The following is a 12,370-nucleotide window of genomic DNA, read 5'->3' as shown; positions in this document are numbered from 1 at the left end:
GCTCTCTGCTCCTGAGAGTGCAGGCAGGGAAGGGCAACAGAAGAGCAAGGCAAAGAAACGAAAGTGGCTCAGGAAGCTTTCGCCAGTCCTCTCCTTTTAGAGTGGGCATCAAGGTAGCATCCACTCTGGGTGCACAACTGGAAAGGGGTCTTTCCTATGCCTCTAACTTTACCTTGCAAGTGCTGCTGTCTCTGGCTCCTTCACTGGTGAGAAGCATCTCAGGCAGAGGCACAAGGAGCTCGGGTAGTTGCAGGTATATCTGAAGCAGAAGGTCCTGGCAGCATTTTCCCACAGAGCTGAAGGAAAAAGGAAGGGGTCAACCACTGGTTACTACATTAGTTCAACCAGCAAACATCCCAGACCCATCAGATTAGTAACAGCTGTCCTGCATATGGCAAACAGAACACGTAAAACAGCAGCCACTGCTAATCTGAATCAGTGTTTTTTCAGTCTTTGCTTCTTTTGTACTACTCAAATCATTCACAGCCTACAGGGATCCACCCACAGTCTATGGGGATCCATCATTATTCTATTTGGAGTTAGAAAACTGCAGTTACAAAGTGGTGCAGGACAAGAAAACTCTGCTTACATCTCCAGTGAAGAATTCCTGCACGTGGTACTCATAGTCATCCCCAACCCAACTGGAAGACTAGTCAGAAGCACAACTATTCAGACTAGCCAGCCTGTTCTCACACACTTGCCCTCCCCAGATCCCTGGCAGAGCCTGTACTGGGAGGCAGTACAATGCAACGGCAACTGAAACCACTCAGTATCTCTCCTAACACCACATAAGCAAGGTTAACATTAGGTCAGTTTTTTCACTGCCACAAATACACCATCTTCTTGTTCTTCCTACAGCGCTAACATAGCTATTAGGAAACAATCTAGTCTCCATTCAGTTTTGAGAGCAATCATAATGCTCAGAAGCAGGATGCATTATAAGCAGTGATTCAAGGGATGAGTAGACAAGAAATCCCACATTAGGAACTGGTAATAAAAAATAACCATTGACTTTAAAACAAAACAAAAAAAAGAAATGAAGAAAAAAAAGCACCACAAAAAACCATGGCAAGCATTTTGTCCTGAAGTCCTAAAAGTAAAAAGGCCTGGAAACGTAACCTTAAAAGTCACCTTTCTCGTCCAAGTACTACTTAAAATGACACGTAACTACAATTAGAGTAGACAGTGCTCCACACTTCCAGCCCCACCTGCTTCCCCACTGCTGGATGCAGCTGGTCAGATACTCTGTTACTTTTTTGATGCTCTCAAGGTCCCCATGAGAACAACTGAGCAACAGAGGCAGTCGAGACTGGATGAGCGTGCAGGAGCCCTCTTCAGTGTTCTGGTATCTGGTTTCTGCTTCAGCCAGGATCAGTTCCACCAAGCTGATCAATTCTGATGCCTTCAGGTGGAGCACAAATTCCTCACGACGCTTCTGTAATGCAAAAGAACACCCAGAATGAATCCAAACTGAATCCCTAGATCCTTAGTTCTTTCTAGTCACGCTTTCCCCAACTGGAATAGAACATCTCTTAGGACTAGACTTAAGAACGGCCCCATATCTAGAGCTCTGAAAGGATGCATCACAGCCCCAAATGAAATCTCTTTACCCCTCTCCTACTTCTGAACTAATTTACTTCCAACTCAGCATCTGCAATGGACATAAAACATAATCCAGTCACCAAACCAAAGAAATTCCTCTGAGGAGAAGAGGTGCAAATGTCTTTTCTTGGTGACATGGCGATTATCCCACACTGGGTTTTAGCTTGCTCACCACCATAGCCTTGTGCTAGATGTTTAACTGATACAGAGCTGCAGAGGAAATGCCAAGTGGGCAAACTTATGTGTGTTCGTATCAGCTTTTGGGGCTCAGAATTGCCACTGTAATATGTAACATAGCAGAGCAGCTACGTAGCCAGCTGAGGTACAGGCAGCAAACTTGGCATGCTGCACCTGTATCGCTCCAGCCACCTCTTGGACCATGGAAAAATCAGGAATTGTGAAAGCATTGCCTCTTGCTCCATCCAGAGAGGAATCGTGGAAGAACTGAAACACTACCTGAGGAGTTCTCTGGTCCCTTCCCTGCCAGATCCGAGGAATGTGAATACAGGCCCACAGGAAATCCAAGGACGCAGTTGGGTCAAACCTGCCAGAAGACAAAAGACGACAGATTTGCAATTAAAGTCAACGCAGCCCCTGGGCAGCACACAAACACATGGTAGCATCTCTAAACATCATGAGCACTGTGAAGAAAGAAACATCTGCAAATGTAAAAATAGGATCCATTAAGTCCCAAGAAGGGGTTTGGTTCTGTTCCCAGATTATGACTAAGTATTTGTTGCATTAAGCACGGCACAGGGTATGGAGCTGAACAAACGGCATTCAGCAAAAATGTGGTGGCTACATGGAGTCTTGTACCACATGGCCAGAAGTTAGTCATCAACACAAACAATTGGTACATTCAAGACCAGTGACCCTACTGTCCCAGTGCACAGAACATCCTACCCTGGCTGTTATCCTGGACTGCAGAAATTAATGAAGTTGTTAGTGAGCAAGAGATCAATAATAAAACAATAAGCAAACTGAAATACTGCCAGCTTTAGAAGTATCGCTAGTTTAGTCATGTCCTGAATTATTACTGAATTATTAGGTGTTAGCATTTCCTGGTCCATAGCGTAACAATTTTAAGAAAGATACTACTACAGTGACACTTCAGTATTTGAGAGCAATGTATAGAAGCTGAGAGCTAGGGCTGCTCCAGAGATCAGCACTGGGAGCCTGATGCCAGCAGGGGGTTAGAGAAAGACTGGTAATGGAGTTTAGTACAACCAAAAGATCCAGCAGAGCCTGCCCAGGCACAGACTGCCATCAGTTCCCCATCCAAGCTATCTTTAAAACTCCATGTTCATAAAGATTACCAACAAGGGCAATGCTAGATGGATTACCCAGCGATTAGCACTTCCTGTTCAGAACACAGCCAAATCTTTATGCGCTGCTTCCATCAAACAGCAGGTAATATTTGTATAAAGGTACACAAATCAGCAGGACTGAAATCAGCATCCTTCTCACAAAGCCTGTTTTTGGATAGGTTACAGCTCCTGGCAGACACACCATGGAACGAGGCAGCTCTTGTTCTCAGCTTCTGTTTGTTCCCTCTCAGACACAGCGAGTTGCCCAACTCAAAGCTCCTTGCTAGGCCCAAAAAACAAGACTCACCTTTGCTCCCGGTTCCTGCAAAGCAGAAGCCTGATGCACTGGTGCAGCGTGGTCCAGCTAGACTGGTGAGTGAGAAGAGCCAAGAGATACGGGTGGAAGGAGGGCACCTGGGACCCTGCCTGAGAAGACCAAACAAGGAGGAGGTGTAATAAACAGAACCTTGCTGCGAGGTGAATGTAGAAGATACTATGTATATTACAGAAGGACGAGCACCCATGCAAGCAGACAGCACAGAAGGCAACACATGGATTTAGGATTTGAACTGTAGTACTTTCTAACAGAACACGGCATCAGCCATGAAATTCAGTTTTAGTCTTAGCTTCAGCACAGCATTTCTAGGCAAGGTATCTATCTGTCTGCAAAAATACCAATGAAAACACAGCTGGCTGGGCTGTTATGGGACTCTGTTGTGTCTGTAATGCACTTCAAAGTCCTGAAAAGAACACAGCTGAGGAAATACAAAGATAAGATGAAACATAAGCCTTGCACTGAGAAGGATGCACCAGAACCCCCCTCCTAGTCAGCCTGTACTGCTTCACAACTGGTACAGGAACATGTGGCAAAACAAAACAACCCCTTGCACTGTTTCCAGGTGCAGGTCAGTACAGCAGAAAGGTAGTTTCAGCACAGTAGTCCCTTTACCCAACAACTCTTACTTTGTTCCAGGAGAAGAGTAGCTTCTGCTGGAGATCAGGGCAGCTGCTGATCACCTCTGGGTCCAGCATCTCCAGCCAGTCATTAAGAAGACCAGAGGAGGGCCCTAGCCAAGCTGCTTCAGTACTGTGGAGAAAATGAAGCCAGCATCAGCGCTGACATCATGATCCCAGACCTACCAGTGAATTCCCATCATTGCCTAGGCTCACCTGCAACTGTCCAGCTCCTTCTTCACTGGTGTTTCTTCTTTGTCCTGGAGCAACAAGGAGCTCACCACAGCAATTGGTTTCATGGCAGGAAACCTGGCTGTGGACTCAACAGTAGCTGAGAAGAGGACAGTCAGGAGTTCCTCCAAGTACGGAGAGTGGGTTTCAATCAGACCTTGAAGGACTAGCAGAGGGGGAAAGATGTCACTCAACTTCAGAATGTGGTGAAAGCTATGGAACATTGTAAGAGTATCATGAAGGCAATCAGTCCAGCATTCCCAAGAGCCTGCCTCAGTAAGGAAGAGGGAAGCCATTTCTATCTGTGATAGTAGGCTTCTATTTCTCAGTTTGTTAATGGAAACCAACAGTTTGCTGAGAGACTTAATCCCAGCCCCAGATCACAGTTTATAAACCCATATACGGGTGCAGGGGAAGGAGCTGATACAAGATAGGACCAAGTTTAGATCAGTTCACATATTTTGATCCAGGCAGAAGGCAGCTTCCCACAGCCTGCACACTAGGCACTCCCTTGCTGGGCTGGCAGTTCAACCTGCTGCTGCAATAGGGAAGGAGAGCAGAAGGACAGCCATACCTTTGCTGATGAGCTCTGGCTCCACATTACACTTCTCTCCTGATTTCAGGGTTGCAATGATGGCACGTACCGTGGAGCTGATCAAGTCAGGGTCACGACGGAAAGTCAGAGCTTCTGTGAGGTGCAGGAAGCCACCTCGAACTGCAAAGAAATCACTGCATTGGCATCACAGGGCCAAGCCAGCCCCCACATCAGGCTTCCCTTCTACAGAAGCCCCATGTGGCTCCAGGGCACAACTACTCAAACATACAAACACACTACGCTACTGCCATTTTGCTCCCACCGAAACCCTTGACAGCTCTTCTGCATGTTACAGGGACACATGGCTAAGAGAAAACTATAACCACAAACCCATTTCCGTGCCTTAGCTCATGGTTATAGACTCCTCCTCCCAAGAGGCGGTAGATGATAAACAACTCTAGAAGTCATGATGTGACCTTGTTCCAGAGGCATTCTTGCATGCTTATCTTTCAGGACTAGAGGTAGCGCAGAATTTCTAGCCTGACCAACTGGAAGTTTTCCCTGCATGATCTACTGTGCTTACTGAGATGCTACCAGGTGTCTGCTGCGAACCCCCAGAGCTAAATCACTTGTCTGCCTCCTCATGGAGTTCATGTAACACAGTACAAAACCTCTCTTTGCTACTACTAAGCACACCTCTCTAAAAGGCAGCCCACCCCACTTTCTGCTCTGGGTGCAGTTTTTCTTCTGTCCCTTTCTTGCCCCACTCTGAGTCCCATAAGCTGCACAATGCCAGTACTGTCATTGATCCTGTGCCTTGAGGAGTACTGCACAGCAAAGGCCTTCAGCTGGGCACGCAGAGGACCATCTTCCACTGCAGGGTTCTCCAACCACTGCAGCATCTGCATGAGGACTTTGAAGAAGAGTGAGGAGAAGGCAGTGTCTTGCGGCATGCAGCGCTGGGGAGAACAGTAAAAGAGACTTGCTTATACTCACTCCAAGAATACAAGAAAGATAGCACGACAGACGCAGATAATGGCACATACTGCAAGGAATACATAGAGAGCACCTACTCTGTCGGACTGTAGCTCACGCAAATCGAGGCAGCAGCCTCTAGCATACAAATACAAGGCAGAAGACTCAGTCACACACAGAGTACCTCTCCCAGCATAACTAGGGGTAACTTTGCACCTTCCTTCGTCATGATGAAAGGAATCAAATATTTCATTGAATGACTTGCAGGCTGCTCTGAAGATTTCTTCAGCAAATTAGAGACTTCAGCTCTTAAGGTGTCTGCAAATGCCCTGGCTTGCAAGACATGTCCATGCTGCAAAACAGCACAGACTAGAGATCCCAAAACCAACAGAGGTGCACAGCTGCACATCTGCAGTAGTGCACAGTTAGGTAGGGTACACCTAACCCTGCATGTAAGCCCTAAATCTCAGCAGTGCTAGCCTAATGCTAGGCTGGCCAGTCTGCATCCAGATGCCAGTGTCCGGGCAACTTGAGTCCTTCCGTGTCATGGTCCCCAGGCTCCATTTCCAGCATTATACATGTACAGGGTCTGCTCACAGCAGAGCAGATGCACTGCAGACTTTCTCTTTCCTCCTCACCCCTCCAAACCCCATTTGTTAAATGCTACAAAGATTTTCATCTTACACCGCTCACCTGATACTGGTACAACTGGCGCATCAGGGGGCAGGAGATGAAGTGGTTACGGTGCATTGCCATCACCAATGCACCACTGTGCGGTGAGTTCATCAGTGCAGCTACTGCCTGGAGAAGTCGTGCTGTGATCCCGGTCACCTGAGTGTTCCCCTGGCGGATGCGAGCCAGTTCCTGTCCCAGGGCCTGCTGTAACGCCAGGGCAAGAGGGCGCAGGTTTGAATTCTGCCATCGTGGGTCTGGATTCAGTGGGAAAAGCTGGTAGGATACAGAAGGAAATATGTTTATGATAGCAAATGAAAGGACTTGCTACACAATAAACATCCTAAGGCAGAGGGTTGATTAACCTTGTACAATCATACACTGACTGTGGGCTAACTGGAACCTTGTGATGGAGCTTTTTCAATATTTTAGCACCTGGTACAGGAACAGGTGCAGCATCTGCGTGACCCCAACATGACTATCAACACTGACACCATGAAGGAATCACCATATTACCCAAATACAGGCAACTAGCTTGGCCAATTAATTCCCTATAGGCTCCTGGAATCAATGGTGAGAGGGAGGCTCTGCAAGCAGACAAGCCAGAGTACAAATGCTGTTTACACACAGCTTTACCACCAATGCCCTGTGAGTATTTCACAAATCCTCCATCCACTGCTGAGAGGAAAGGCATTATATGCAGAACAAACAAGGTGCACAGACAGTAACATGCTAATAGGCACTGACAGTATTAGGCATGATCAAAAGCCACATCATGTTCAAACTACAAGAAAAAAAAAAATCCTTCCAGTATCAATTCCACCAGGCTGTAATGGTGCCACCTTGTTGCCTGCAAACACTGCAGAAGGAAGGGGTCAAAAGATGCGAGTATAAGAGAAATGGATTTTGTATAGCTTCTGCAAGGAAGCCTCTGATCAGCTAATTATACCAGTACCTGCAGAAAGATGCCTGCTAGATCATCTTCTGGGCCCAGAACCCGGACCTGGCTTAAGGCACGGATTCGGCTCTGGCCTTGAGAGTTCTCAGGACTAGATTTTGACTTTGCAGTCTCAGCACTGTCTGCAAGAGGAATGAAAGAAAAGAAAGAAAAATGATGTTATGGTAGCTAGCATCTGGAGTCCCAACACTGGATCACCTTCAACTTTACAGTCTCTAACTACCAAGGAATTCAGTAGCTTCTCTCTCGAGGCCAAGCAAAAACCTATTTTTCCATATCACTCAGAACAACTCATTGTAGTAAAATCCAAGAATATCGGAATTTCTCCCCTCACCAGGAGCAAAAAACGCTACCAAGGACTGGTGTCTAACTGCAGCTTGCTGATATATTGCAACACAACCCCTTCTGAAGACAGCTCTTTCTGTCCCTCTTAACACCAATGGAGAAAGGACTGGTATTTGTAGGTTTAGGCTATCCCAGGCAGTACCTCGGCGGGCTGGTAAGGATGCAGTGAGTAGGGAGTGGAAAGTCTGGCCTCCTGTTGCTCCCCTCTCATGTTGAACCTCCACAAGGTGAGCCATGTAGTCTGAAAAAGAAGATATGAACACATCGTCATCTCACCCTCTTTAATAAAGCAGGACAGAATTGGTTGCTGTTTGCACAACTCCAACAGCAAAGGCAATTTGCTGTTCCCATGGACTTCATAAACATGATGCTTTTAAGCCTTATTTCTTTTACAAGTTAGCCTCCAAATTACTTTTTGGACACTGTACAATCTAATCCAGAAAATCCTTCTCTACTTCAGGAAATACAGCCAAGGGCCATCCAGACAAGCTCTAGGGAGGTGTATACAGTGACAACAGGCTGCCAAAGCAGCCTTTGCACAAAAGTTTGCTGAACTAGTTTGGATTTTTTCAAGCAATTCACAGGAGATACTTATGAAAACTGTTCAAGAAAAAGTAGAATGTGTGGTCAGCCTCAAAAGATCTTACTCTTGTCCATGATGTTCTGCTCTAGTGTCTGTGGGTCATGAGATACTGCCTGATCCAGGTACTGCAGAAGTTTGCTCATGCTGGAAACTGGGATTCCAAAGGACTGAACAAAGAGAAGCAGCTGCTGTGGCTCCAGATCCTGCAGAGCTGAAATACAGAAACACCGAGTCCTCAGACCTCTGAATTGCTCAGAGAGGGTCATCTTTATTATCTGATCTTTGTGCTTTTGGCTGGACCAACAGTGACACGTTAATGACAGGGCTGCAGAGAGCCCAAAGCCAGGTCTGACAGCTACCTACTATGTTTTCTTCACTCTGCAAATCATTGTCTTCTTATTGCATCTTCCAGTTAATTCACTCACTGGCTAATTGGATCAAAACCTCAGGAACCCAATCATTTGTATTAAAGAAATAACTTCCACCCTATCTGTTGATGACTGCAGGCAAGAATTATTGAATAACTCATTCACTGGCTATAGAGAGCTGTTATTTGATTAGTAAGAAAGGGATGAAAGCTCTGAATACCAAGAAGAAAAAGAGCACTGATGAGCCGTGCAAGGACAAAAGTAACTACAGGTATAGCTTACATCCTTCAGACACTGTTCTCCACATTGCAAGCCCACCACGTCCTATGGAAGAAGGGCTGTGCCTGTTGTCTGGTGTCTGTGTAGCTTAATTCAATCTGAACTGTTGTAACAAAAATGGGATCCAATTCAAAGTCCCCCAATTCTTTTAAAATACACAGAAAGTGCAATAGTCATACGGATTCTCTCTCCTGCTTCAAAAGTAACAGTCATTGCCTCTAAAAGCCAGCAAGATTCAGCACTTGGATCAGAGTGTGAAGAACTGCCTTCCACACTGCAGTAAGGAGCTCTACCAAAGGCACTGACCTCCTCTTCAGTCTGTTTTCACCTGGTTCTGCTCTTAATGCTGTGGGGGTTAACCTGTGGGGCCTGATAGCGAGGTTGTATCCTGTCTCAATCCCTTGGTACATGAACTACACATCGTGGCTGAATAGGGGATCACCCTGCGACATCCCATAACATTCCCTGCCTGGAACCAGCTCACATTCCGTATATCTGTTCGACAGCCCTAAGGGACGTAGCAAAGAATCTATTGTATGTTTAGATTGAGACTGTCACAAAATCCATAGACACACTGCTTTCTAAATCCAAGCTCGCTGCTCAGCTGCAGCAACTGCAGTGAGTGAGGGCCCCACCCAAAGGCACCCAGGTAGGATGGCTGGGCACACAGAGGACTTGAGCAGGGAGCCTCTCTGTTTCCTTTCAGGAGGGTATGAAACACCAACAAACATCCCACAGGCTCACCTGCATCCACAAGACGCGGGACCTCAGAGCGGATCATACGCAGCTTTAGCCAGTCAGGGAGCAGCAGAGCCTCCTCTGAGGTGTCAACCAGAAAAGCAGTAGGAAGAGGCTTTTTCTCCGGGAACCATATGTCCAGTAAGGTATAAAAATCACCATCCCCTGCTTAAGAGTGGATACAAAATTATCTCCCATGTTCATACACACTTAGAACATCCTACCCTTCTCTATACAAATCAATACACCAGAAACTTTCTTGTTCAAAGATCAGAAACAACTTGGGAATAAACACTATCAAGTGGAAATGTGAACGACATATCTGAGTACCCAGTTCTCACACTACAATACGTCTCCAAGTCCTCCTTGTTTAGTAGGGAGAAACACACCATCATTTTAATATTTCCTGCTGTCTGCAGAAGGCAAAAAAAAAAGTCTGCAATTCCTTCACTCTGTGCAGAAATATTTTGATAGATCTCACAGCTACAAACAAATATTGCAAGGGACAAGTCTGCAAGTGGAAGGATTAACACCAGCCTGACCTGTTAGGAGAGGGCAGATAGAGGAAAGGCTTTATGTATTGTTCATGACCCCCTGAATAAATCTGAGTGCACTTCACTAACCTTGAGGTGGCCCTAGTGTCAGGAGAATAACCATGGCATGAACCACAAGGATGTGCATAGTGGCTGTTTCCCCACTAGTCCAACGAAGGAACACTTGATCCTGGGACTCTGACTGGAAAAACGCAGAAGAAAACCAGGATGAACAAAGGTGGGGAGAGAAAGGAGAATGAGATCTGTGAGATGCAGATGAAAGGAGAATATGAGAATGGACAAATTCAGCCAGACCAGAGTTCCAGCTAGCCCATTATCTCCAACAGCAGCCATAAAAGATACTCAAGGAAAAGTTAAAAAGCCTTTTTTGTACACATACACTTGGTCCTGATATTATGCCGACTTCCAATTATTTTCAAATCAGGGAATTCTTGAACTAGATGTGGTTTCTACATACGCAGTAACCCACAATGGGCTCCCCTTTTATTAACTTGTCCAGTTTCTTCTACCTGCTTAAGAAAGGCAGGGAGGCACTCACCCAGCTGTACACCTCCTCGCCCTCCTTACTCTGGCGCATGCGTTTGATGTAGCGAGAAAAGATGGAGAGAAGAGCAACAAGCACTGCATCTGATTCGGCACAGTACGAGAGCTTGGAGAAGAGGTGAGACATGATGGTAGAGCGCTCCACTATGAGTCGGGCTACATCCTGCAAGGGGGAAAGATCCACGAGGTCTTTACTGAACAACGCAACCAGGTCCTCCTGCTTCATTGCATCACACACTCCAGTTTCCATCATCAGCCCAGTTAACACCACTCTGGAGATCAATGTGTAGATTCAAGAGTAGAACCACCACAACAGGGAAAACACCAGTGCTTTGCATGATCTTGTGATACCTTACAGTATCCCCAGTTGTAGCATAGCATGCATTATAAGTGAGCATTTACCTAGTAAAATCTGCATTTCTCTGAAGAAACAGATTTACTGACTCTTATCATTTAATGTTCTCCACATATCTAAACAGTTCTATGCAGAAAGAAAACATGAGACCCTAGAACCATGCATCAATCTCCGAAAAACTGTTATAAAGGATGTAGTTCAATGGACTTAAAAGCAATAAAAACCACCCAGAGATAGAACAATGAAAAATATCATTGTATAATAGCCAAACATAAAAAAGTCACCAAAACCTTTGAAAAAATCATCAGAAATCTGATTTTGATTATAGGAGAGTGCATATCCCAGCACTAAGGTTCCTGACTTCCTGTTCTCTCCCTGGAGAGAATCCCCATGTATTCTCTTTATTCCTTCCCCAGGGAAGTGGTTGACTCGGCCACGTTGGACACCTTCAAGAGTCATCTGGACAGGGTGCTGGGCCATCTTGTCTAGACTCTGCTCTTCCTAGAAAGGTTGGACTAGATGATCTCTGAGGTCCCTTCCGACCTGTGACTCTGTGATATAAGTGACTACAGGTTTAGCACCTGCTTACTTGTGAAACACTACCAAGGATGTGATTTCCTTCACTATCCACTCTTGCATTCCCCATATCATCTAAGATGGGCTGCTGGACTGGAGGCTATTGCTCTGATCTAATTTCATGAGATGAAACTGAAGACACAGGTTGCCTCCCAACACATATGGAGAAACACAAGTACGCAGTTATCAGATTCACACGCTCCCAAGACCCTCAGTGTGCTGACACAGCAAGTCACATGCCTACCACTGTCCTGAGGCATGCCAGGTCTCCCCCATGCAACCCCTCTGCCCTAGCAACCCGGCCTCTCACCAGAGCGAGGTCATTGTGCTGTCCCTGCTCCTCCACTGGGGCATGCTGGGAGAGGTACACCAGGTAAGCACTGATGGTCTGGGGATCTGTCTCCATGTGGATGGCCTAGAATGAGAATTCCTCTCGTTGGAAATCAGAATTTAATGAAAACAAGCACCAGCATAAGAAAAATTCTTCTGCAATTACGTCGATATCACATCCACACGCAGTTTGCTCAGATTCATCGTAGCACGAGTAGGACAAAGAATAAGCTGGTCACCTATCCCTTCCAGCTACTAACACCTACCTGTTGCAAGGCAAGAGCTGTTGTTGCTCTAACACTGTCAAACAGTGGCAGCCTTGGGAGGTCTTTCAGTAGCCACTGATATCCCTGCAGCAGTTCAGAATCGCCAGAGTCTTCTTCCATGGGGTGATCTTTCTCTTCTCCATCACGCAGTCCCCCTTCTGACAGCACCAAGGACAGGCCCTGCAGAAGTCACACAGAC

General features: G+C 46.1%; 1 protein-coding gene across 3 annotated transcripts in view; it reads right to left on the bottom strand.

The window, feature by feature from the left end:
- Positions 1-12,370, bottom strand: part of INTS1 (integrator complex subunit 1) — a 29,884-nt gene that overhangs the window by 5,498 nt on the left and 12,016 nt on the right. For 2 of the 3 annotated variants that reach the window (XM_064461610.1, XM_064461612.1), the window contains exons 22-38: positions 12,172-12,351; positions 11,886-11,990; positions 10,640-10,807; positions 10,171-10,282; positions 9,554-9,715; positions 8,227-8,373; positions 7,722-7,820; positions 7,232-7,356; positions 6,298-6,552; positions 5,429-5,588; positions 4,669-4,809; positions 4,080-4,260; positions 3,873-3,996; positions 3,217-3,335; positions 2,059-2,146; positions 1,209-1,435; positions 173-296 (exon numbers count right to left, since the gene is read on the bottom strand). In XM_064461610.1, coding sequence (XP_064317680.1) covers positions 173-296; positions 1,209-1,435; positions 2,059-2,146; positions 3,217-3,335; positions 3,873-3,996; positions 4,080-4,260; positions 4,669-4,809; positions 5,429-5,588; positions 6,298-6,552; positions 7,232-7,356; positions 7,722-7,820; positions 8,227-8,373; positions 9,554-9,715; positions 10,171-10,282; positions 10,640-10,807; positions 11,886-11,990; positions 12,172-12,351 — 2,517 coding nt within the window. The remainder of the gene's footprint in view (positions 1-172; positions 297-1,208; positions 1,436-2,058; positions 2,147-3,216; positions 3,336-3,872; positions 3,997-4,079; positions 4,261-4,668; positions 4,810-5,428; positions 5,589-6,297; positions 6,553-7,231; positions 7,357-7,721; positions 7,821-8,226; positions 8,374-9,553; positions 9,716-10,170; positions 10,283-10,639; positions 10,808-11,885; positions 11,991-12,171; positions 12,352-12,370) is intronic. The other variant, XM_064461611.1, reaches the window with a different exon arrangement.

Source organism: Phalacrocorax carbo, chromosome 10, assembly GCF_963921805.1.
Source record: "Phalacrocorax carbo chromosome 10, bPhaCar2.1, whole genome shotgun sequence".
Lineage (NCBI taxonomy): Eukaryota > Metazoa > Chordata > Aves > Suliformes > Phalacrocoracidae > Phalacrocorax > Phalacrocorax carbo.
The sequence above is the reverse complement of the archived record's forward strand: the minus strand, read 5'-3'. Positions and strand labels throughout refer to the sequence as shown.